Genomic DNA, 25,662 nt, shown 5'->3' with positions numbered 1-25,662 from the left:
CTGACATCCTGTGGTTCTTGTGGCTTCCCCAGCCTGGGACCTGCAGCACAGGGCAGGAGCTGATGGGAGTCTGAGTTTGTGCAGGGTTGGCACTGCTGTCGTGTTTCTGCTGCTTTCATTCATCAATCACTGCTCTGCTCTGCTTTTCTTCACTGTAAGAGCTGTGCTGGCATGTGATGGAAACTGCTGGCAGCTGTGCTCTGGCCAGGAAGGGGTTAAAAGGTGGCAGAATCCCGATCCTGACTTGAAACGCCTGCGTGAGGAGGAGAAGGAGGTGTTAAAGGGCAGGAGCTGGCTGGAGGCAGCCTGGTAGTGTCTCTGTGGGCCTGTGCCTTGCTGGTGCCCTCCTGTGGGAGGTGAGGTTGGCAATGGCTGCTCTGTGCCCATGGCTCTGGATGGAGGAGGTTGTGTGCCTGGTGCTGGGGAGATTGGGGTAAGACAGTTGCAGGGTGCTGTGAGCCAAGCCTAGCTGTGACTGCTGGCATGCTTGAGTGCCTGGCACAGGCTGAACTGCCCTGCTTTGTCCATGGCTCTTGGTAGGCACCCCAGCACCTCTGCTCTGCTCTGGTGAGAGCTCTGCCCTGGTGAGACCTCATCTTGAGCACTGCCTTCAGTTTGGGGCTCCTCAGTTGGAAAAGGACAGGGATCTGCTGGAGAGAGCCCAAGGGAGGGTTGTGAGGATGATGAGGGGACTGGAGCAGTGCCTGGGGAGGAGAGGCTGAGGGCCCTGGGGCTGCTTAGTCTGGAGAAGAGGAGCCTGAGAGGGGATTGAATCAATCTTTATCAATAGCTGAGGGCTGGGGGTCAGGAGTGGGGGACAGGCTCTGCTCACTGCTCCCTGGGATGGGACAAGCAGCAATGGATGGAAGCTGCAGCACAGGAGGTTCCACCTCAACACAAGGGCAACTTCTTGCCTTTGAGGGTCCCAGAGCCCTGGCACAGGCTGCCCAGAGAGGTTGTGGAGTCTCCTTGTGTGGAGCCTTTGCAGGCCTGTCTGGATGTGTTCCTCTGTGATCTGTGTTAGATAGGATTGTCCTGCTCTGGCAGGGGGTTGGACTGGATGATCTCTTTGGGTCTCTTCCAACCCCTGACATCTGTGATGCTGTGACAGGCACAGAGCTCCCCAGACACCTCACAGAATCACAGCAGCACCCAGGCAGAGGACCTGGGCAGGAGTCATCCTTCCTGGCTGTGTTCTTTAAGCACCTGAACGCAGCAGGAATTCTCTAGCCCCTGCCCATTCCTCCCCAGGCAGCTGTGCTGGCTGGTCCCTGGGGCTGACCTGGTGGCACAGCTCTGCTGCCTGCCTGAGGGATGCTCCCAGGGCTGCTGCAATCCTTTTCTCTTTGCTCTGTTCCAGGCACTACTTCAGCGATCCCAATGGTCCTGGCCTCTCATTAGCGCTGATGAGAGCTAAGGGTAAGTGTCTAATTGATGCCAACCCTTCCCCAGGCTGCATGAGGGAAATTGCTGCTGCTGTGGCAGGTGGGGCAGGAAGCCTGGAAAGGGATTTGAAAAAGGAGGGGAGCAGGTGTGAGGCTACAGAGACACTTGGGAGGGGCTTGAAAGTTGTGGGGTTTAGGTTTTGTGGGGGGTATAGAATCAGTCAGGGTTGGAAGGGACCACAAGGAGCAGGCAGTTCCAACCCCCCTGCCATGCCCAGGGACACCTTCTCCCTAGTATCAGGTGATCTTTGGAATCATAGAAATCATTGAATCAGCCAGGCTGGAAGAGAGCTCCAAGCTCCTCCAGCCCAACCTAGCACCCAGCCCTGTGCACTCACCAGACCATGGCACTAAGTGCCCAGCCAGGCTTGGCTTCAACACCTCCAGCCACAGCCACTCCACCACCTCCCTGGGCAGCCCATTCCAGTGCCAATCACTCTCTCTGCCAGCAACTTCCTCCTAACATGCAGCCTGAACCTGCCCTGGCACAGCTTGAGCCTGGGTCCCCTTCTTCTGTCCCTGGTTGCCTGGCAGCAGAGCCCAACCCCACCTGGCCACAGTCTCCCTGCAGGCAGCTGCAGGCAGCAATGAGCTCTGCCCTGAGCCTCCTCTGCTGCAGACTGCACCCCCCCAGCTCCCTCAGCCTCTTGGACAAGGGAAGTTCTTCTGCCCCTATGCTCAGCACTGCTTAGGCCACCCCTTGAGTGCTGTGTCCAGTTCTGGGCTCCTTAATTCAAGAGGGATGTTGAGGTACAGGAACGTGGCCAGGGAGGGGTGATGAAGCTGGTGGGCTCAGTTTTGAGCCTCTCACTTCAAGGACACCGAGGGACTGGAACACATCCAGAGGAGGGCACAGAAGCTGGCAAGGGGTTTAGAGAACAGGTCTTGGGAGAAGCAGCTGAGGGCATTGGGGCTGTTCAGTGTGAAGATGAGGCTGAAGGGAGACCTCATCGCTCTCTACAGCTCCCTGGGAGGAGGCTGCAGTGAGGTGGGAGTTGGTCTCTTCTCCCTAGGATCAGGTGCTAGGAGAGGAGATGGTCTGAAATGGTGCCAAGGGAGGGTTAGGCTGGATCAGGAAATACGGTTTTGCTTCAAGAGTGGTCAGGAATTGGCAGAGGCTGCCCAGGGAGGTGGTGGTGGAGTGCCCATCCCTGGGGGTGCTCAAGAAAGGTGTGGCCATGGCACCTGGGGCCATGGTGTGGTGCCCGTGGTGGGGTTGGGCTGCTGCTTGGACTCGATGCTCTCGGAGAGCTTTTCCAGCCGAAGCAGCTCCCATGGATGTGGTCCCCGGGGGTGACCAGGGCACGGCGCTGAGCCCTGCCGGTCTGCCCCTGCCGCCCACTCGGGCAGGGTTGGGCTGTGCGGCGCTTCGGCAGCGGCTCGGCGGTGCGGGGAGCGGCGCCGGGGGCGGTGTGTGCGCGGCCGCGGGCCCCGCTCGCCCAGCGGCTGTGCCGGGGGAAGCCAGCGCGGGGACCGGCACCGGCTCCGCTCCGCTGCTGCCCTCTGCCGGCTCCGCCTGCGCCCCCGCCCCGGCTGTCTCCCCGCGGATCCCCGGCGCTGAGCCCGGCCGCGGTGGGACAAAGAGGCTTCGCTTCGGGTCCGCTAGAACACGAGCCAGGGTGCGCTCGGGTGGCCAAGAAGGCCACCAGTGTGTTGGGCTGCATCAGCAGCAGGGCAGGGACTGCGCTCCTGTACTCGGCACCGGCGATGCCACCCAGGGGCAGGGGATCACAGATGTCAGGGGTTGGAAGGGACCCGAAGAGCTCATCCGGTCCAACCCCCCTGCCAGAGCAGGACTCAGGGCACACAGAACACATCCAGACAGGCCTGCAAAGGCTCCACACAAGGAGACTCCACAGCCTCTCTGGGCAGCCTGTGCCAGGCTCTGGGACCCTCACAGCCAAGAAGTTGCCCTTGTGCTGAGCTGGAACCTCCTGTGCTGCAGCTTCCATCCATTGCTGCTTGTCCTGTGTCAGGGAGCAGTGAGCAGAGCCTGTCCCCTCTCTCCTGACCCCCAGCCCTCAGCTATTGATAAGCATTGATTAAATCCCCCTTCTCCAGACTAAGCAGCCCCAGGGCCCTCAGCCTCAGTGCACCTTGAGTGCTGGGTTCAGTTTTGGGCCCCTCACTACAAGAAAAGCATTGAGGGGTTGAAGTGAGTTCAGAGAAGGGTAACAGGGCTGGTGAGCAGCAGCAGCTGAGGGAATTGGGGTTATTTAGTCTGGAGAAGAGGCTGAGCAGGGACCTCATTGGTGCAGGAGTGGTCAGGGATTGGAACAGGCTGTTCAAGAGGTGGTAGTGAAGTCACCATCCCTGGAGGTGTTCAAGAAACATGGACATGGCACTTGGGCACAGGGTTTAGTGGCCATGGTGGTGTCAAGTTGACAGCTGGACTCAATGGTCTTGGAGGTCTCTTGTAGCTGAAATGATTCTGTGGTTCTCTGACGCTTGAACCAGCTGCAGGTTTGTGCAGGGCTGGAAGCAGCCTGTGGGTTCCTCCTGGCCAAGGCTGTGGCAGGAATGTGCCTGTGTCCTTGCTGGCTTGCTCTCCTCACTTGCAGACCACCTCTCTGCTTTCTGCCCCTCTCTCCTTGGTGTTTTGGCCTTGCTGTCTGACTGAGCCATTCTCTTTTCCTTCCCACTACTTGGAGACTGCTACCAGTGCTGCTCTTGGGGTGGGACAACTCTCACTGGACACCTCCTGACCTGGGAAATGAGGTTCTAGCTGAGCTCCATGGGACTGTCATTTCCTGGAGAGAGACACACCTTGGAGTGGGGACCACACACTGCCAGAAGGTATAAAAGCATAGAATCAGTCAGGGTTGGAAGGGACCACAAGGATCAGCCAGTTCCAACCTCCACTGCCATGCCCAGGGACACCTCACCCTAGAGCAGGCTGCCCACAGCCTCAGCCAGCCTGGCCTCAAACACCTCCAGGGATGAGGCTTCCAACACCTCCCTGGGCAACTCCTTTCGCCCTCATGCTGAACAACTTCTTCCTAACCTCCAGGCTGACTCTCCCCATTTCCAGCTTTGTTCCATTCCCCCCAGTCCTGCACTCTCTGACAGTCTAAAAAGTCCCTCCCCAGCTTTTCTGGAGCCCCTTTCAGATGCTGGAAGGCCACAAGAAGGTCACCTGGGAGCCTTCTCCTCTCCACACTGCACAGCCCCAACTCTTTCAGTCTGTGCTCTCAGCAGAGCAGCTCCAGCCCTCTGCTCATCCTCGTAGCCCTTCTCTGGACACCTTCCAGCACCTCCATGTCCCTCTTGTCCCAGGGGCTCCACAACTGGATGCAGTACTCCAGGTGAGGTCTCAGCAGAGTAGAGGAGGATCACTTCCCCCACCCTGCTGCCCACTCTGCTCTTGCTGCATCCCAGGCTCTGGCTGCTCTCTGGGCTGCAAGAGCACACTGGGGGCTCATATTGAGCTTCTCCTCCACCAGCACCCCCAAGTCCCTCTCCTCAGGGCTGCTCTCAAGCCAGTCACTGCCCAGCCTATATTGGTGCTTGGCACTGCCTCGACCCAGATGCAAGGTCCCTTGCAGCTGACAGAAAGTGGTACTCCAAAGTTGTGAGGTGGGATCCAGAACCCTGCAGCACCTCTGCTGCTGAAAGCTCCTCTGAAAGCTCCTCTCCAACAGCTGAAGGGGAATGGTTGTTCTGCTTTGTGATCACTTTGTAATGGGGGTCCTGTTTCAGCAAAGGACCTGCTGATAGGGGCATGATCCCTGTGTGCATGTGTGCAGCTGCACAGGGATCCTGTGCTCAAAGCACCTGGTTTCTGCACTAAGGTGGGAGCATTTCTCACTGCCTCTTTGCCAGCTGCTTGCTTTAGGGTTGTTTTTTCTCCAAGCAATGGAAATGTTTCTCAATTAAGTTTGTTGATCAGGCAGCTGCAGCAAAATGCAGCTGGGCTGTTCCTGCTCTCCTCTGTTCTCCCACATCTGGAACTCAAATGGGGCCAGAAGGAGGAAAGGGGATGGGACTTTGAAGTTTCTGCAATGCTTTGCAGCAAAGTGTGTGTGCATCCCGATGGGCTCAGTGACTGAAGACCCTTTGCAAGGGCTGAGACCTTCCTCTCAACGTGAACAGGGTCATCTTCGTGCTTAACTGCTGCAAATGAGGGCCTTGAAAGGAGCTGCTCTGAAGTTGCCTGACATGCTCGGGATCAGCTTTCTGGAAAAAGCTCCTCATTAAGTCCTTCCTGGAAAGCTTGGGAAGCCACAAAACCCCACATGGATCCCCCCCTTCCTGCCCCTTTGCCAGCCCGCTGGAGAATAGAGGGTGGGGTGAGAGAGACAGATGAGGCAAGCAGCTGCTGATCTGAGTGTGCAGTAGTAGGGGGCTGGGGAGGATGCCTGGGAGTCAGTGACAGCTGCTGCCAGCAGCAGTTGGGAGAGACAGAGGGAAGAGTGAAGGGAGAGGAACGTCTGAGCAAGCCTGGTGAGGCAGGGAAATGGGAGCTGGGGCTTAGGGAGCTGCTCTGGTGACAGAGCTGAGGGACATCTCAGATCTGCTGTTTTCTAGGTGAAGCCTCTGAGCACCCACTAAGACAGAAGAGGAAGGGGTGGACAGACTATTGCTGCTGGGAGACCAGCAGTTCTGTCCTCCTTAGGTGGATAACTTGACCAGGATTCATCAGAACTGATGTCTGGCAGCAGGAACCAAGCAACCCTCTCAGGAGATAGTCAAGACCCACCTGGATGGGTCCCTGTGTGATCTGCTCTAGGTGATCCTGCTCTGGCAGGGGGGTTGGACTGGATGAGCTTTCAAGGTCCCTTCCAGCCCCTAACATTCTCTGCATTTGCATCCTCTGATGAATGCAAATTTTGTTACTCTTTTTAGGGGGGGGGGGAGTGGGACACAAGATGTGAAAGTTTCTTTCAGGATCTTCTGGCCTTTAGATTTTAATCACAGAATCAACCAGCTTGGAAAAAACCTTTTGAGGTCAAGTCCAACCTCTCACCCAAGACCTTCTAATTAACTAAGCCATGACACTGAGTGCCTCATCCAGCCTCCTTTTAAACACCTCCAGGGACGGTGACTCCACCACCTCAGCGGTGCCACCCTCCTGCCTAGGGGAAGGTAACCAAAACAGCCTTCAGCACCTAGCACCTTGTGGATCAAAGCAGCTTAGCAATCCTGACTAGGTAACTTCAGCATGCTCCTGAGACAGTACCTAGCTTGCATTTGCAGCCTGAGGACATGTTAAAGAGGCTGAGTGGCTTGCCTAAAGTCAGAGCAGTGTTGCATGGGTTGCAGGAACTTAAGCTTTCCTGCCTCCCCTCAGCACCACCCAGAGTTCCAAATGGCAGAACACTTCTGTGACTTCAGTTCTGGATGTCCTGAGCACTTCTGTAGAAGAACTTTTGGCTGCCAAAGCAAAAATGACTACACCTCCTCCACCAGAGATCAGTAACGAGGCACAAACAAATCCTCTCTCAGCTGTGGGGCACCTGGAGGAGAAAGTACAAGGCCATAAGAAGGTGATGTAAGTACTGATGCTGTGAAAGGCCAAACTATGGAGAGGCCACTGGCAAAAAGAAGTTATCTTTTAATCGAGGCCAAGAGCTCATGGGAATAGCACAGGTATAAGAGGAGCAGGTGGAATTTAGATGGAAAACAGAACCTGTTGTCTGTGAGTGGCTTGTGTTTCTGTATCAGCCAGACTGCCACGAGGTAGGGACCTGGCACACCGTGGCACAAGCTAGGCAGGTAACAAGAAAGACAGGTATAGGACAGCTCAATCATGCCTTGGACCATCAAAAGGGCTGGTTACATACAGACCTGCAGGCAGAGGAGACTAGGGAGGGTGAGTGAGCCTAGCCCAGGAGGTGTGGGAACACACTGCAAGCAGACAAGATGGGCAGTGTTGGAGCTGAGTGTCCACAAGGATGCCAAAGCACTTGCAGAAAGCAGAACAAGAGACCGGGTAAAGGGCAGGGTTAGGGAAGCTGAAAATGAGACAAAGAAATAGCAAATGGAGCAAGAGGCAGCAAAACAAGCACGGGGAGAGGAAGCTGGGAAGAGACTTCTCCTCTAGAAAATGAAGTGTGGTTCTGTTTACCTGCCATGTGGAATATGCAGAGGTCTTGCTTTGCCTGCTCCTTCTGGGAGGAGTGATTTGAAGTGAGTTGTGTGTTAATGCACTTGTGGATGCACAGGGCTGGGATGGAGGGGAGGTCCTGTGGAAGTAAGACACTCCACCATCCCAGTACAGCTCCTATCAGCTGGACCCCTGGTACCCATCTGGAAGGGAGGTGGGAGATGTGGATTTTGGCAGGACCTGCTGCTGTGTGGACAGTGGGGGGGGGGAAGAATCTTCTGCATCTCCAAAATTCTGTCTTTCTGCATGGGAAGCTTGTGGCTGGCTGGGACACCTTGCACTGGGCCTCCAGCCCCTGCCAGTGCCTAATGCCTGGCCGAAGGAAAACGGCCCCGAAATGGTCCTGGGCTGACTGTGATGGAACTCGCTTGATTTCAAACCCCCCACCTCTCCTCTGGAAGGAAACTGACTGCAGGTGGAGGAATGGAGGTGGGATGGCAGGCGGCTGTGCGAGGCAAGAGGTGTGCAGCCAGGAGGGCTCCACAGCAGGGCGAGTCCAGGAGGCAGATCTGGGGCAGGTTCCTGTGGGACACGCTGGGGTCGCTTAGAAAGGTAAAAGCTCCACTGCCTGTGGCTCGAATGGGATGCGCCAGGCTGCAGCCGGGACTTAGAGGGCAGCAGGGACCTGCTAAGCAGCGAAGGGGAAACCAGGGTTAAAAGCCAGCTGTGAGCCCCCTGCCTGGAGATGCGGAGTGAGGGATGGCTCGCAGGGACCATTCCAAGAGTCTGGCCGACAGCTCGTCCTTGTCGGGCACAGCTCTGGCAGGATGCAGGCAGGAGACGGCGGCAGGCAGAGCCTGGGAGCGCAGGGCTGGCGCCTGTGCCTCGGCGTTTTCCTCCGCATCGAGGACTGCCGCAGCCGTGGGCGGCACAGGGAGGCCGGGCCGGGCCGAGCGGGGCTGCGGGGCCTACGGCTGAGACGGGCACTGCCCCCAACAGGGCCAGGCCGGGCTGGCTCCGCCGCGGCGGCGCAGGGCATCCCGAGCGGCGGGCGGGTCCCGGGACATACGGGAAGTGCCACAAGGCCCCCCCTAGGGCCGCGGGCCCGCCCTGCGCCGCCCACCCTAGCGTCCGGTAGGACCAGGCCGAGGACCCGCAGCGAGCAGGAGGGCGGCACCGGCTCCGCGCTTAGCTGCGCCGAGGCCCCGGGCGCCCCGGCCCACCCCGCCCCGGCCGCCGCCTCGCCCCGGCCCGCCCCGGCCCACCGCGGGCGCTGCGCTCCGCCACTGTCCCACAATGCCCGGCGGCCCCGCCCCGCCCCGGGAACGCGCGGCCCGGCCCCGCCCCCGCCACCGGCCAACCAAACCTGCGCTCCCCTTGGCCGCCGCGCCCCGCCCCGCCGCCGCGCCCCGCCCCCGCCTGCCGCCGCGCTCCCCCACTGGCTCCGGCGGCTGTCAGTCAGCGCTTGTTTTCGGCGGCAGCGGGTTGGGTTGCGCCGGCTCGTCGCTGGCTCGGTGGGGCTGTGTGAGCAGGGAGCGGCGGGCGGCGCAGCCGGGCGAGGGCAGCGCGCTGAAGGGGGCGGCGGCGGCGACGGCGGCGGTGACGGCGGCGGCGCTAGGCCCGGCCGCAGGAGTCGGGGTTGAGGCCGGGGCCGGGCCGGGCCGGCGCCGCGAAAGGAGGGAGGGTGGGGAAGGGGGCGCCGGGCGTGGGGCCGGGCCGGGCTCCCGGCCGTGCGGAGGACGGTGGTCGGTGCCGGGGGGGTGGGGGGTGGGCGGGGGGCGTCCCGGCCGCGGCGCGACCATGACTCTGGAGTCCATGATGGCCTGTTGCCTGAGCGACGAGGTGAAGGAGTCGAAGCGCATCAACGCCGAGATCGAGAAGCAGCTGCGGAGGGACAAGCGCGACGCCCGCCGTGAGCTGAAGCTGCTGCTGTTGGGTGAGGAACGCCGGGGCCCAAACGGGCCTTCCGCGGGGCCTGGCCCGCCCGCCCGGCCGGCCCCGGGGCTTGACAGGTCCGGGTGGCTGCGCGGCCCCGCCGCGCCCGGGCCGTGGCAGGGAGCGGGTGTGGTAGGGCAGCGGCGGGAGCGACCAGCGGTCCCCGCCTCCGAGCCTGGCGCTCGGTGTGGCCTTCCTGCCGGTGCCGGGCCGGCCGCCTCGCTGGCTGCCCTTTGTTTGTTTTTTTATGATGCATTCTCTTGTCAAAATGGATTTTGACACAAGCAGGAACTGGGAGGCTGAAATTGCTGCTTCTCGATGCAGGCGCTGGGCTGGAGCAAAGGCTGCCCGGAGCCTGCCGGCCTTCGCTGGCCTCTGAACGTTTGCTGCCGGACTCGGTTCTTCTCGGTACCCTCAGTGAACTTCTGAGCCCTGAGTGAACATCTGTGAGAAAATTGGCCGCCGGCTTCCAAACCGCAGGGAGTTGCTTTGGCGCAGCCCTGGGAGGGCCAACAGCGTTAGGGGCTCGGTGCAGCGAATTTGCAGTGAGAGGGCAGGAGTTGTGTGTCCGAGGAGGAAATGGCTCTGCCGTTGAGCATTGCCTTCAGAGGTGGAGATCAGCCCTGCGGCGATAAGGATGTGGCTGTCGGGATGGGAGCAGAGTGGTGTGGTGCGGTTGTGCAGATGGATAACTCGTCCCTGCTTAGATAAGGTTTAAAGGGGTGGGTAACCAGTTACAAGAGCAGCCGGCGAAGATTTCAGGCGTTTTATGTCCTTCAGCAGGGAGTTGGATGTCGATGTGCGAGTAGCCCTCAAATTTCAGTGTGTCTTAGAATGGTGGAATCAGTCAGGGTTGGAAGGGAGCACAAGGATCAGGCAGTTCCAACCCCTCTGCCATGGGCAGGGCCACCCTACCCTAGAGCAGGGTTTTCACGGCTCCTGTGATTTGTCGTTGCCCGTGGGCAATACCCTGCTTTGTGTCTGGGGTACGGTGGCATCTCGGGCTGAAACACGAAGCGGATCTGGTGGATTGAACTCTTTCCCTTGGGGTCTGGCAGGAGTTGGCAAGCCATGAAAAGGTCCAGGTGAAGAATTAGGATGAGCCTTGTGAATACAAATGGAAAGCTTCACGCGGGTGAGCTGAGGCTGTGTCTGGCCAGCCCCTTGGAGGTCTCCAATAGTGACGTTGTTGCATAGTGATAATGAAGTGAAGGACAAGTCTCTCCTTCTCACCGTGAATCCTCGGCCAGTAACATGTTGCTGTTCTTCAGGTGAAAGGTAAAATCAAGGGCTTTGACGTTTGTGCTCTTGGAGGATGCTGTGACAGTTTCTCTAAGGCTCCTTGTAGGTGAGGGACTGTGTCCCTCTCATGCCTCCCTAAAGCAGTCCCACAGAAACAGCTGTTTCAAAATAGGTTGGCACTATAGGATAGATCTGGGTTAAGAAGATCCCACTGGATCTAAAGATTTCGCTTTAGAAATAATTCAAAGTGTTCAAGAATCCTTTCTGCTTTTCTAGAAGGTACAGTTCAATAAGGTTCAGCATCAGATTTACCCCCCCCTCCCCCCCAGGGTGAAAAAGAACCCCAAAACCACCCTAAATCTGCAGGGTCAGTGGTGGACATTAATCTGTGTGGTTAATACTGGGTCAGCAAAACTCTCAGTTGCTTGCTGCAAGCCTTTCACTGGGTGCAGCACATTGCCCACCTTAAACTGTGCCAGGGGATGTCTCCTCTCTGCTTGCAGGGGTTTCTTGCCTTGCTCCCCCCATGTGCAGTGTTTCCTTTCCTGAGTGTGTTTCAAGAACAGGTTGCCCAGGGAGGGTGGTAGAAGCCTTATCCCTGGATGTTTTGAAGGCCAGGCTGGATGTGGCTCTGGGCAGCCTGACCTAGTGGAAGGTGTCTCTACCCATGGCAGGGGGGTTGGAACTGAATGATTCTTGGGGTCTCTTCCAACCCTCCCAATTTTGGAATGGGTTGCCCAGGGAGGTGGTTGAGGCCCCATGGCTGGAGGTGCTTAAGGCCAGGCTGGCTGAGGCTGTGTGCAGCCTGCTCTAGGGTAGGGTGTCCCTGGGCATGGCAGGGGGGTTGGCACTGGCTGCTCCTTGTGGTCCCTTCCAACCCTGACTGATTCTCTGATTCTAATTCTGTGATTCTGTGATTTTAAAGACTCTCTTTGTGGAGGAAGTTTCTGCTTTGGAGAAACTCTGGGAAATTTTTTCTTGTCACTGCTTCTCGAGACAGTTTGTTGAAGCCCTAAACCAAAGTTGTGTGGAAAGGAAAGAATAGCAGTTCTACTCACTAATGAACCTGGTAATAAGAAACTTGATAGCAAGGTGTTGGACGTTGCCCTCTGGTACAGGGGAGTCATTTGTGTGAGGAAGTTGCTGTGAGGAAGGGAGAGAATACTGGATATAAGGATTGCCCCTGAATCACCAGGGGGGTTGTGATGTGCCTGGCAAGTGCTAAGGGGGTCGGCAAGCAACTCGTAAACTCCTCTGCTTTCAGGTGTTGGCAGAGGAAATGCTGAATTCAGATCATTTTCTTCTCTCAGCACTGTCATATTAACAAAGATTTATTGCGAGGAGCCCAATCCCCCACCAAAGCTTAGGACCTGCTGAGATGCTGCTGCTCTGTGTTGTTGAGAACAAGAAGCACCTTTCTGAAAGCAAACAACCACCCCCCCCAAAGAATAAAAGAAAACCCATCCCCAAACCCTTTCAAACGCTGATGATGGAGTGGCAGGAAGAACCATCAGCGTTTGAACTCCTGGAGGAAGTGAATGGTTACTGTTGAGGTTTCTCTTCTTGCCTTTTTTTTTTGGCCATTATTGGAGTGCTTTGAAACACCGCTTGTGATTTTTGTGTTTTTCTTTTCTCTCTCTCTCTCTCACTTTTGGTCGCTGTGGTTAAAAGACAGGGAAGTATTTCTCACCGCAGTGAGAGAAACCACAGAAGATTTCAGTTTCCATTTCCCCCTCCCCTGCCTCATTTATGAGGTTTCTTTCTGTTGGAGGTGGAGATGGTTTGGTGCATTTTAATGGGGTTTGTGATGTTCATTTCTAAGGATGCTGAGATAATTCCTGGCGCTTCTGGGACGTGGGGAAGAGTTGTTTTATTTCAAACGTGCTGCTGCTTCTAGTGTTTGCTGCTTTTATTTGAGCATATTTATCTGTTTGCTTTTTTAGCCAGGCACTATAAACATGAGTAATTGAGAATGTGAGCAGCAGTTGTGTATCGTGAGCAAGGATCCTATTCCTCGTGTCCTGGTGGATCTCTCTCCTCTCTTTTGAGGTGGTTCCTGTGCTGAGAGCCAGCCTGCAGGTCGCACAAAGCGTTTGTCACTTGGGCCATCCTTTTCAGTTCATGCTCTCAGCAGTCAGGGGAGCTGGGGCACTGAATTGAGAAGGGCTGAGTTAAAATGTTCTTTACCATGAGGGTAGTGGAGCACTGGAACAGGTTGCTCAGGGAGGTGGTTGAAGCCCCATTTCTGGAGGTACTCAAGGTGAAGCTCGACAAGGCTCTGGATAACCTGATCTAGTAGAGGATGTCTCTGCTGACTGCAGAGAGGGTTGGACTGGATGACCTTTGGAGGTTCCTTCCAACCCTGTGGTTCCTTTCTGGGGAGTTTCGGTTTTGGCTTTTGTTTTCTTAATCTACATTCTGCAGATCAATAGCAAATTGCAGAGGCTTGAATCAGAGTGTCAGAGGCAGAGGCATGGGCTTGCTGGTTGTGGGGTGAAGTGTGATTGATAATGCATGCAAGGCTTGACCCACGCATCCCCTCCACAGCAGCCTGGCTGCTTTCTATGCCACCAGTTGAATTGTGGCTTTAACAAGGCAGTCAGTGCATGGCTGCTTCATCCAAGGGTGTTTTTCTCTCTTGCTTTACTGTCTTAGAAAGTTCTCACTGTCTTTTTATATCATCTGTTGGCCTTCACATGCTAAATGACGCTTTTCTGGGGCCATAAATGTAGGAGTGGGAGGACCTGCCCAGCTGACTGTGCAGGAAGCAGGCGCTGAGAGAGGGCTGGACTGTGGAACTCCACGGTGGTGCTGCCCTCCCAGCCTCTCCTGTGCCTAAGGAGCTGGTGGACCTGCCAAGCAGCCACTGTCTGGTGGGGATCAGGATCAGGACAGCGTTCAGGCAGCTTCCAGCAGCTTCCTACCCTGTTCTCCTTGTCAGTTGATGCTTTTAACTCTGGAATACCCAGAGGCTGCAAACAGTATTGGAGGTGGCTTGCCACAGGGGTGATTATCATTGCAGCCCAGCCCTAAGAGCAAACGTTTTGTTGCACCATAGCTGGAGACACTGGGCAGATGCCCTGACTGCATTGGTGATGTCAGATGGAGAAGCAAATAGTTCCTTGAGTTTCTCTTCTCGGCCAGGGCTGAGTGCTAGGTTGGACTGGATGAACTTGGAGGTTTCTTCCAACCTGGTTGATTCTATGATGCTAAGAGAAGCCTCTGGGGGGACCTTAGAGCTGCCATGCAGTACCTGAAGAGAGCTTAGAGGGAGGCTGGAGAGGGACTGTTCCTAAGGATGTCCAGCAGTAGGACAGGAGGGGATGGTTGAAGCTGAGTAGCTCTAGACTGGGTGCTTTCTCCTTCCTGGAGGTGTTCAAGGCCAGGCTGGATGAGGCCTTGAGCAGCTGAGTCTAGATAAGAGGTGTCCCTGCCCATGGCAGGGAGGTTGGAGGAGATGATCTCTAAAGTCCCTTCCAACTTGAGCCGTTCTATGATCCAGCTGCAGTTTAACCTCCTCAGAAATCAGGCAGTCTGAGGAAGAAGCTCTTCAGTATGAGGATGATGATACTCTGGAACAGGCTGCCCAGGGAGGCTCTGAATGTCTCCTCCCCAGAGATGTTCAGGGCCAGGCTGGATGAGGCCTTGAGCAGCCCAGCCTAGTTGAGAGGGGTCCCTTCCCATGGCAGGGAGGTTGGAGGAGATGATCTCTGAGATGCCTTCCAACCTGAGCCTCTCTGTGGCTTGAGAGAGAGTTGTTTCTTGAGCTCTCTTCTGGTTTTGAGTTGATTGTTCTGCTGTGTTTGGTTCTTTTGTGGAGAAACAGACCTGGAGAGTTGAAGGGAATTTTGTGCCACTTGCCAGCAAAAGCAGAGTGGCTTTTTTACCCTGCAAAGCGGGGACTTCCCTTGGCCACCTCCTGTCACCTCAGCTTGAAGTCCTTCCCAACTTTAGAGCTCATCTGGGCCCTCCCTGGTGGGTGCTGTGACTGTAGCATCTTGCTGGAGTAGCTGAGAATAGGTCAGGTGTGACGGACGAGGGCCTCTTGACGCAGGAGGTGTGGGAGTGTCTGTAACGTGAGATTTGGAGTGAGTACCAGAGCTGCTTGTGAAGGGCTGCTGCAAAGGACGAGATGTCTCCCTTGCTCTGCTCCTGTTCACCGTGGGGCTGAGCAGGACCTATCCAGGTTGCCTTTTAATAGTCTGGAAAGAGGCTTCAAAAGTGGCTGGAAGGAGTGGTGCAGTTTGGGGTATGGCAACAGGAATTCTGGGGTCGGGGGTGGGGGGTGATGGTGGTTGGTGTTGGTTGATTCTTCCCCAAACCTTGCTTGTGCTGGCTCCTGACTGTGTCTTTGCTGTCTGTAGGCACTGGGGAGAGTGGCAAGAGCACGTTCATTAAGCAGATGCGTATCATTCATGGCTCAGGCTACTCTGAAGAGGACAAAAAAGGCTTCACCAAGCTGGTGTACCAAAACATCTTCACTGCCATGCAGTCTATGATCAGGGCCATGGAAACCCTGAAGATTCTCTACAAGTATGAACAGAACAAGGTGAGCTTCTCCCTGGTTTGGGTTTTGGTTTTGCATGTGTCTGTAAGCAAGGGGGGTGTAGGGTTTGACACCGAATTAGCTGTTTGTATGTCCTTTGGTGTTGCAATCTCAACCTCCCTGAAAGCTCTCCCAGGAAGGGTTTGTGTTTAAGTTTAAGGCCTGCTTTTAATGCCTTCTCCACTGGCTTGGTGCTGTTAAGGGACAGAGCAACTTTCTCAGGGTGGTTTGTGTGCAGTGGTCTGCAGAGTGAGTGGTGGGAGCAAGGGACTGGGTTAGGGTAGGGGGTGGTGGGATTGGGGTAGAGGATGCTGGGATTGGGGTAGGGTAGGAGGTTCTGGGATTAGGGTAGAGTAGGGGGTGGTGGGATTGGGGTAGGGTAGGGGATGCTGGGATTGGGGTGGGGTAGGTGATGTGGGATTGGGATAGGGTAGGGGATGGTGGGATTGGAATAGGGTAGGGGGGTGCTAGGACTGGGGTATGGTAGGGGGGTACTAGGATTGGGGTAGAGGATGGTGGGACTGGGGTAGGGTATAGGGCTGGATGAGGCCTTGAGCAGCCCAGTCAAGTTGAGAGGTGTCCCTGCCCATAGCTGGGAGGTTGCAGTAGATGATCTCTCATGTCCTTTCCATCCTGAGCCATCTATGATCCGGCTGCAGTTGAACCTCAGACTGCCTGGTTTCTGAGGAGGTTATTCACAGCCTTGCCAAAAGCTGTGTTCCAAAATCTTGGGTCATCTCGTGATGAGTGAAGCTTTCTGCTGTTTTACAGCTTAATTCCCTGAAGGAGCCAACAGTGCTTTGGGGGGAATTTTGTTGGTGTCTGATACACCTTAGGTGTGTCATTGACTCATTATCCCTCTGCTCTTCACAGTGTGATCCCCAAACAGCACCTGGGTCCTTGAAAGCCTAACATAAGAGTTTAGTTCATCTACATTTCGTGGTATTCTCATTAATTTAGTTAATCTAAGACTTTTAATCTGCCTGTGAGTGGTGCTCCCTGCTCCTGACCACTACCCCTCCACTCTGTTCCTTTCTCCCCTCCCCTGACTCCACCTCTTGCTTTTCAATCTCCAGGCCAATGCAGTGCTGATCCGAGAAGTGGATGTAGAAAAGGTCATGACATTTGAGCAGCCATATGTAAGTGCAATTAAAACATTGTGGAATGACCCTGGAATACAAGAGTGTTATGACAGGAGAAGAGAATATCAGCTCTCTGACTCAGCTAAATAGTAAGTATATGATCAGTGGCATGCACTGGGTGGATGGTGGTGATGGTCTGACAGATGGCACCCATCTAGAGTTTGTTTCAAAGGCCAGAAACCTCTGCTGGGGGGTTCACTATGTAGTTTGTTTCAAGTTTCTTTTATCCCAGGTGGCTTTTGCAGTGTTGTAGATAAGTTGCACAGTCTGCAGCCTGCTTGTGGCAGTGGTGAGAAAGTCACTTTGCCTCCCTCAGGCAGAAGTATCCTGAGGAAAAGCGAAGACCAAAAATGCAGGGGGAGCAGGGGATTGGAAACTTGTTTGAATCTGGCTCCAGAAAGGCAAAGAGTTTTGCTGGAGATGAGTGAGGGTGGCTGTATTTATTTGGAGAGAGATTTAGATCAGGAAATTGCTTCCCATTTGCTACTTTTCATGAGGGCATGAGGAGTTGTGGTGGGTGATAAAGGCAGCGAGTTGTACGCGCGTCTGCTTCTCGATAGCCCCGAGGCTGGAATCTCTACCCTCTGCAATCTACTTTGGTCCTGACTCTGAGGCAGCAGAAATGCTGCTCTTTCTCTTCAGCTTTGTCCTTTGGCCTAGAGGTGTCCATGGATTTGTAACTTAATGGATTTCTTATTAATAAAATCCAAGTCAGGTGGCAGGGTCTTGTTTGTAGATGGAGAACCTGGGAGAAGAGCTGATTCTGAGGCATAACCACCCACTGTGCTGAAATCTTCTCTCTTGGGGCAGGGATTCCCTTCCCCACCCCTCTACAGATTTGATAAGGTGCCCTTACTCTATAATTAAGGCCATTAGTAATGTATCTGCTTATCTCCAAAGAGAGTGGCTACCAAAAGGCTGCTCCTCAGAGCCCTCTCCTGTTACTTTCCCACGTTGTGATTCAAACACTCAGAGCGACTTCTCCTTAACGCCAGGGGAAGCCTAAACGTAGCAGTGTTTGAACCTGTGGCTTTATAGGCTGCAACTTGAGGTAGTTTTGGTTTTTGTTTTGTGTTTTCTTTTTTTTTTTTTCCCTTTTGTTTCTTTTTGTTGTTTTCCATTTGTGCTTCCTGTAGCTATCTCAGTGACGTGGATCGGATTGCTACCCCAGGATATCTACCAACTCAGCAAGATGTGCTACGGGTTAGAGTTCCTACCACCGGGATCATAGAGTACCCCTTTGACCTAGAGAATATTATCTTCAGGTACTGCAGGTGTATTCATGTTACAGCTGAACTGAGATGAGTTTTCACAGAAGCACAGAGTTAAACAGGTTGGAAAAGACCTCTGAGAGTCCAACCTGTCACCTGACCCTTCTAATTAACTAACCTGTGGCACTAAGTGCCTCATCAAGCCTCCTTTTAGGGATGGGGACTTCATCTTCTCCCTGGGCAGCCCATTCCAGTGCCAATCACTCTCTCTGGCAACAGCTTCTTCCTGACATCCAACCTGAACCTGCCCTGGCACAACTTGAGACTGTGTCCCCTTGTTCTGTTGCTGGTTGCCTGGGAGCAGGCTGAGAGATTTGGGACTCTGCAGCCTGGAGAAGAGAAGGCTTGGAGGAGACCTTGGAGTGGCCTTCCAAGATCTGAAGGGGGCTACAGGAGGGTTGGGGAGGGACTAATGACAAGGTGTTGTGATGACAGGAGGAGGAGGAGGAGGAATGGGTTTGAAGTGGCAGAGGGGAGATTGAAAATGGATGTTAGGAAGAAGTTCTTTGGGGTGAGAGTGGTGAGACACTGGCAAAGGTTGCCCAGGGAGGTTGTGGAGCACAGAAGCACAGAATATGATCAAAGACTCCAGCTGGGGTCTCAGGAGAGCAGAGCCAAGGGGCAGAATCCCCTCCCTTGCCCTGCTGTCCACACTGCTCTTGCTGCAGCCCAGCACAGGGTTGTGTCTGGGCTGCACTCACACTGCAGGCTCCTGTTGAGCTTTTCATCACCCCAGACCCCCAGGTCCTGTTCCTCAGGGCTGCTCTCAGCCATTCCCCACCCAGCCTGGAGTTGTGCTTGGGATTGCACTGACCCAGGTGCAGGACCTTACACCTGGCCTTGTTGAATGTCATGAGGTTGACCTGGGCACAGCTCTGCAGCCTGTCCAGGTCCCTCTGGATGGATCCCTGCCCTCTAGCAGGTCGAATGTGCCACACAGCTTTGTGCCATCGGCAGAGTTGCTGAGTGTGCACTGATTGCTCTGTCCATGGCACTGACAAAGATGGTCCTTGGCCTTCAGCTAAAGAGCTGCAGCTCCTTCTGTGATGCTCTGTGTGTTTCCCTCCTTTAGAATGGTGGACGTTGGAGGTCAAAGATCAGAACGAAGGAAGTGGATCCACTGCTTTGAAAATGTGACTTCCATCATGTTTTTAGTAGCACTTAGTGAATATGACCAAGTTCTGGTGGAATCTGATAATGAGGTAAGCCAAAGAATGGGAAGGAAAAAGTGGGGGGGAAGCTTCTTGGTACCAGTATGCTTGGTTGTGGCCTTTAGTCCAAGGGGAGTTTGAGGCTCAGTGGATTGTGGTGTCCCTGAGGTTGGACAGTGCAGAGTGCATTCAGATCGCCTCAACTCCTCAACCAGTGCCAAGTGCTGAGTGCCTCAGGAGGTGCTGTGCAGTGTGCTGGCATGCTCTGCCAGCATCACCTCTCCCTCTCTTCTGCTCTCAGTCACCTGGTGCTGTGACTGCTCCCTGCTGAGATGCTGTCTGCTCTCTGGCAAGGTGCACTGCTAAACTTTTGCACTTGCTAATAGATTACAAAATGCCATCAGGTGCCAGCTGATGTCTGCTAGGCAAATGGTGTTCTCCAGGTGTCATGGGCAGTCCTCTCAGGTAACTGTCAAAGCATGAAATGACTTCTAAGCCTTTTGCTGTGAATGTTTTGGCAATTAAATGAAGCTTGGGTTCATCAGAGCCTGCATTTCGTAGAATGATTTGGGTTGGAAGGGAACTTCAAATCGTCTACTTCCAACCTCTCCACTGTGGGCAGGGACACCTTCATTTACTGGCACAGCTTGAGGCAGAACCTACCTGGAGCCAAAATATTTTGGGAGGTTGGATCAGTACAGCTGGGATTTGGTGTGCAGGCTGCAGAAATGCATCTTTGTGCTCACTGTGGAAATGTGCATTTCCTTTTCTGCTTTCAGAACCGGATGGAAGAGAGCAAAGCTCTCTTTCGAACCATTATCACTTACCCATGGTTCCAAAATTCTTCTGTTATCCTCTTCCTCAACAAGAAAGATCTTTTGGAAGACAAGATCCTCTACTCCCACCTTGTTGACTATTTCCCAGAGTTTGATGGTGAGTGGACAGTCTGGAAGAAGGGGTGGAGGTGGTGTGATTAGAAGTCAGGTCTGGAGATGGAGAAAGCACCTTAATAAGGTCTTCATCTTTGTGACCCATAAGAAAGTGGCTCCATTAAAGCTCAGATGAAGAGATGGAGAAGACATCTCAGTAACACCTTGTAACCCTTATAAGGTGGTTTGGTTAGAGCTCAGATCTAGAGGTGGAGGAAGCATCTGAATAACATCTTCAGCTTTGTAACCCTATAAGAAAAGTGATTTGGTTAGCACTGAAACCTAGAGTGGAGGAAACATCTGAAAAACATCTTCAGCTTAGTAGCCCATAAGAAGGTGGTTTGATTAGAACCAAGACCTAGAGGTGGAGGAAACATCTCAACATCTTCTTGTGGCCCATATAAGAAGGTGGATTGATTAGAACTGAGACCTAGAGTGGAGAAAACATCTTAATAACATCTTCTTGTACCCTATAAGAATATGGTTTCATTAGGACTGAGACCTAGAGATGGAGAAAACATCTGAATAACATCTTCAACTTGGTACCCCATAGCAAAGTGGTTTGGTTAGAACCAAGACCTAGAGGGGAAACATCTCAAAACATCTTATTGTGACCCATAAGAAGGTGGTTTGGTTAGGACTGAGACCTAGAGATGGAGGAAACACCTTAAGGATATCTTCATCTTTGTACCCCGTAAGGAGGTGGTTTGACTGGAGCTCAGATGTAGAGCTGGAGGAAACATCTGAATAACATCTTCAGCTTTGTACCCCAGAAGGAGATGGTTTGGTTAGAACCAAGACCCAGAGGTGGAGGAAACATCTGAATAACATCTTCAGCTTTGTACCCCAGAAGGAGGTGGTTTGGTTAGAACCAAGACCTAGAGGTGGGGGAAACATCTGAATAACATCTTCAGCTTTGTACCCCATAAGGAGGTGGTTTGGTTAGAGCTCAGATCTAGAGATGGAGAAAACATCTTAATGATACCTTCAGCTTTGTAACCAGTAAGAACAAACTGCAGCAGCAATTCTGCTGGCCTGAACCAAACCCTCTAAGTGGTTTCTTTCTTTGCTGCAGGCCCACAGAGGGATGCCCAAGCAGCTCGTGAGTTCATCCTGAAGATGTTTGTGGATTTAAATCCTGACAGTGATAAAATCATCTACTCTCACTTCACGTGTGCCACAGACACAGAAAACATCCGTTTCGTCTTTGCAGCCGTCAAGGACACCATCCTACAGCTCAACCTGAAGGAGTACAACCTGGTTTGACCTGGCTCTGCTCTTGTACCTCTTGAGAAAAAAAAAAAAAGAGAAAAAAAAGAGAAAAAAAAGAAAAAAAAAGAAAAGAGAAAAAAAAAGAGGTTTTCATTGTGGGGGAAAAAAAAAGGAAGGGGGAAAAAAAAAGAAGGAAAAAAAAGGAAGGCAAAAAAAAGAAAGGAAAAGAAAAAATATAAAGAAGGAAAGAAAAAAAAGGAAGGAAAAAGAAACATTTAAAAAGAAGGAAAAGAAGAAAAAAAAAGGAAGAAGAAAAGGAAGAGGGAAAAAGGAAGGAAAACTAAAAAGAAAAAAGAAGAAGAAATAAGAAAAAAAGAAGGAAAAAAGGAAGGGAAAAAAGAAAAAAAAGGGAGGGGAAAAAAGGAAGAAAAAAAAAGGAAGAGGGAAAAAAAGAAAAAAAAGAAGGAAAAAAAAAGGAAAGAGAAAAAAAAAAGGCAGGAAAAAAATAGAAGAAGAAAAAAAAGGAAGGAAAAAAAAGAAGGGAAAAAAAAAAGCCAAAAAAAAAACACCCCCAAACCCCACAACAACAACAACAAAATTTAAAGCTGACAGGAAAATTTGCAACATTTTTCTTTTGTTTTGTTCGTTTTGTTTCTTTTCCTTTTCTCTTTTTATGATGTAAATGATTGCAAATTGTCTGATCTGTGGAGTGGCAAAGTGCTCAGTGTTGTGTTGTTTGTTTGGGTTTGTTTGTTTTCTTGCCTGGAGTCTTCAGGTCTCTGTCCACAGAAGCAGTTTTGATTTCAGAGCTCTTCTCTTCTTTTTTTGGTTTGGTTTGGTTTGATTTGAACCGAGATGGCTTTTTTACTTCACAGTTAAACGGGGATATGCCTCATTCCTTCAGCACCTTGCTTCTTAAGTTGGGTATTTTTCCCTTTGGTTGCCAAACAGCCTCACCTTGAGCTTTTCTTTTTGTGCTTAACTGCTTCTCGATTTCCCTTTTGCCTCTTTAGTCATTCCTGTGCTATACATTTATATATATATATATATATAATAACTTCCCAACTGAGATTGTGAATCCACTGGACTGTGGGAGTGCAGAACGCTACTGGTCCCTTTGCCTCATGCTACAGGCTGCCTCTGGTGTCATTAGCTAAACCCTGCTTGCTTTTTTCCCCTACCCCACCCCACCTCCCTTTCTCTTTCTTCTCTTCCCCAGGACACGCTCCATGGTTCACTGTGATGAAATGCTTGGGGAGGAGCTGATTGCTCTCCCTCCTGCTCTGCAAAAATAAAACAACCACGAGAAAAAGGAAGGAAAAAAGGCAAACCTCAAACCTCCCCCCCCCCCCCCCCCCAAAGCCATCACTTCCCATCCCTTCTATCTTCTGAGTCGTTTGGGGGTTGTTTTGAAGGTAGCAATGATAACAGAGTCTGGAGGCTGTGATTGATTTCGGTTTGGTTTAGTTTTGGGGTTTGTTTGGGTTAGATTTTTTTTGGTTTAGTTTTCTTGGGGGTTCGATTTTTTGTTTGGGTTTAGATTTTTTTGGTCTAGATTTTTTTTTGCAGAGATTTTTTTGGGGGTTTAGGTTTTTTTGGGTTTAGATTTTTTTTGTTTAGATTTTGTTTGGGTTTAGATTTTTTTGGGGTTTAGATTTTTGTTTGGTTTCGATTTTTGTTGGTTTAGATTTTTTAAAAGATTTTTTTGGGGGGTTTAGATTTTTTATTGGGTTTAGATTTTTTATTGGGTTTAGATTTTTTATTGGGTTTAGATTTTTTTTTGTTTAGTTTTTTTTGTTTAGTTTTTTTTGTTTAGTTTTTTTGTTTAGTTTTTTTGTTTAGTTTTTTTGTTTAGTTTTTTGTTTAGTTTTTTGTTTAGTTTTTTTTTGTTTAGTTTTTTTTTGTTTAGTTTTTTTTGTTTAGATTTTTTTGTTTAGATTTTTTTTTGTTTAGATTTTTTTTTGTTTAGATTTTTTTTTTTTGGTTTAGATTTTTTTTAGATTTTTGTTTTGGTTTAGATTTTTTTTGTTTAGATTTTTTAGTTTAGATTTTTTTGTGTAGATTTTTTTGTTTATATTTTTTGGGGGGTTAGATTTTTTTTAGGTTTTTTTTGGCTTAGATTTTTTTTTTGTTTAGATTTTTTTTTGCTTAGATTTTTTTGTTTATATTTTGTGTAGGTTTTTTAGTTTAGATTTTTTTTTGTTTAGTTTTTTGTTTATATTTTTTGGGGGTTTAGATTTTTTTTTAGTTTAGATTTTTTTTAGTTTAGATTTTTTTTTAGTTTAGATTTTTTTTAGTTTAGATTTTTTTTTAGTTTAGATTTTTTTTTAGTTTAGATTTTTTTTAGTTTAGATTTTTTTTAGTTTAGATTTTTTTTAGTTTAGATTTTTTTTAGTTTAGATTTTTTTTAGTTTAGATTTTTTTAGTTTAGATTTTTTTTAGTTTAGATTTTTTTTTAGTTTAGATTTTTTTTGGCTTAGATTTTTTTTGGCTTAGATTTTTTTTTAATTTATATTTTGTGTAGGTTTTTTTTAGTTTAGATTTTTTTGGGGGTTGTTTTTTTTTAGGGGGGGTTGGGTTTTGTTTTTTTTTCCTCTCCTTTTTTTTTTTAAATTATTGATGTTCTATCCATAGTTTGCTGTCATTTTTTTTGCTGTTGTTCATGGACTACAAAACGATGGAGGAAGCTCTTGGAGCAAATAGCTGCTGAGCCTGGGGAAGTGCCTGGCTGTAATTGTTTGTTTTAGTTTCCTTTTCTTTCTCTCTTTTTAAATTTGAATTCTGAATTTTGAATATAGATATAATTCCCCCTCCCCCCCACGAGGCTCAGTCTGCAGAGAAGAGGTCTTTGTTGGTTTGTTTTTAATGGCTTTCTTAGGGGGGGGAAATTGCTGTGTTGCAGAGAGAGATCGAATCGCTGAATCATAGAATAGGTTGGAAGGGACCTCAAGGATCATCCATCTCCAACCCTTCCCCATCATAGGCAGGGACACCTCCCACTAGAGCAGGTTGCTGAAGGCCTCATCCAGCCTGGCCTTAAACACCTCCAGGAGGGAGGAAGCAGCCACAGCCTTTTGTTTTTTGCCTCGTTGAGTCTTAGGACATCCAAGCGAGCGACTTCTCTATGCAGCACATCGAAGCACACCGAGTCCAAATCGTGGCGTTCAAACATCCAAGGCTTTGGCTTGATAGGAAACCCAAACCTGAAGTCTTGTGCCACCCTCTAAGCTTTTTTCTTGCTGCTAGTAGCAACCAAGCCTTTGTTTCTTGCCTATTTTTTATCGTGCCAGTGTGTTAAATGACTTCGTAAGAATTCCTTGGTCCCGTCCAGCTTGGAGATGCTGAGAAGGAAGCCAGAGCTGGTAGGCGACTAAACACTGTGGGGCATAGGTAGGATTCTTACTTGAAAAGCTTGAGGATAGCTCTTGTGGGGAGAGAGGGAGAGGCAGCTCCCTCTCTCCTGGTTTGTGTTTTCCTTGCATTCCCCTGAGGCACATGCTGCTGTGTCTCTCTTGAGAGGAGCTCTGCTCCTCTTTGAAAGACTTGCACACACGTCCTGGCTCCGGCCTGCAACTTGCAGTAGTTCTGCTGTGGCAGTTCCAGAAGGGCCCTGCTGTTGGGTTGTGCACTTTGCTTTTTTAGCAGGAGGCAGCAGGGTTTGCTGGTGCAGGCAGAAAAGAAGTGGAAGTAGTCCTTGGGAGTCCAGATGCCAAAGGCAGCTCTGCTGAGCAGAAGGATGGGTGAAGCCTTTGCACTCGAGAGAGCTTTTTCCAGGAGCTGAGGCAAGTGAACAAATGCTCAGAAGACCTCTTGCCAGCCTGGAAGATAACTGCAGCCACAAGGCAAGGCATGAGTTAGGGAAGCAGGGAGATCTGACCCACCTCTGGACGTGTGTCATTTCGCCATCACTGATGCTCCTGTTTCAATTCCAACAAGTAACATTGGGTCCAAATTCTCTGGAGCCTCCCTCGAAGGCTGAGCAGGCTGCCAGTAGACTAGAAATGAGCTGCACTCTTGGAGGGGGCTGTTGTTAATTTTGTCTCTTTTGTAGACAGAGCACTACATCAGTGTTTTGCACATCACCTGAGAGTTAAATCTTAACTGTCTGACGTTGCTTAAGATGCTTTGATCTAGAACACTACAGTCTGGAGGGATATCATTTGGAGTCGTTTTGTCTCTAGGTCCCTCTTGTTTTCCAGGCTAGCTGAGGGAAGCCTCTCTCAGTGTGTTTGTCTCGGAGCACTGCAGAAGAAAGCAAGCTCTGCTAAGTGTGATTAGAGAGCTCAAGCTGGAACAGTAGCCATGGGACCAACAGTTGAAGAGCCAGTCTGGCTGAGGGGAGGAGAAGACAGCATCTTGAGGCTAGCCACGCTCTGGACCGCATTTAACACTTGGGGAGGGGACGGGAGAGATTCCCACGTGTCAGACAACTTTGCATCAGTTTTACTGCTTGTTTTGGGGTTGGTTTTTTTTTTCGGGGGGTGGGGTGGGGAGAGGGATGTCTTTATGCCAAAATGATCCATTTTGTAGCAGCTGTCCTATAAAGAGGGGTTTATAATCATCTTCATGTATTCCAAAGTGCTGCTCATCTGCAACAGATGGCAGCAGCTTCTTCCGCTTCTGTGATCCTCTTGTAAATGGTTCACACTACAACTGCTGCCAGCACCAAAGCTGGCACTGAGCTACACAGGTTCTTGGAAATAGCTTCCCAGAAGTTTTGGGTTGGTTTGGTTTTTCCAAGGT

The 25,662-nt window shown here is 51.2% G+C and overlaps 1 protein-coding gene and 1 long non-coding RNA gene across 2 annotated transcripts; both read left to right on the top strand.

Annotated features, from left to right (window-relative positions):
• The first annotated feature begins 270 nt into the window (after positions 1-270).
• Positions 271-6,107, top strand: LOC135192012 (uncharacterized). Its single transcript, XR_010308892.1, has 3 exons — positions 271-433; positions 1,361-1,419; positions 5,973-6,107. It is a non-coding gene; the product is annotated as an uncharacterized LOC135192012 (long non-coding RNA).
• A 3,148-nt stretch (positions 6,108-9,255) lies between these two features.
• GNA11 (G protein subunit alpha 11) lies at positions 9,256-21,636 on the top strand. The gene is made up of 7 exons (XM_064174756.1): positions 9,256-9,427; positions 15,033-15,217; positions 16,291-16,445; positions 17,493-17,621; positions 18,700-18,829; positions 19,558-19,711; positions 20,783-21,636. The coding sequence occupies exons 1-7, from the start codon at positions 9,292-9,294 to the stop codon at positions 20,971-20,973; spliced, it is 1,080 nt and encodes a 359-aa protein (XP_064030826.1). The 5' UTR covers positions 9,256-9,291; the 3' UTR covers positions 20,974-21,636.
• Positions 21,637-25,662: the final 4,026 nt, after the last annotated feature.

The sequence above is a fragment of the Pogoniulus pusillus genome, chromosome 41, assembly GCF_015220805.1.
Source record: "Pogoniulus pusillus isolate bPogPus1 chromosome 41, bPogPus1.pri, whole genome shotgun sequence".
Lineage (NCBI taxonomy): Eukaryota > Metazoa > Chordata > Aves > Piciformes > Lybiidae > Pogoniulus > Pogoniulus pusillus.
This window is presented reverse-complemented; position numbering and strand designations above follow the sequence as displayed.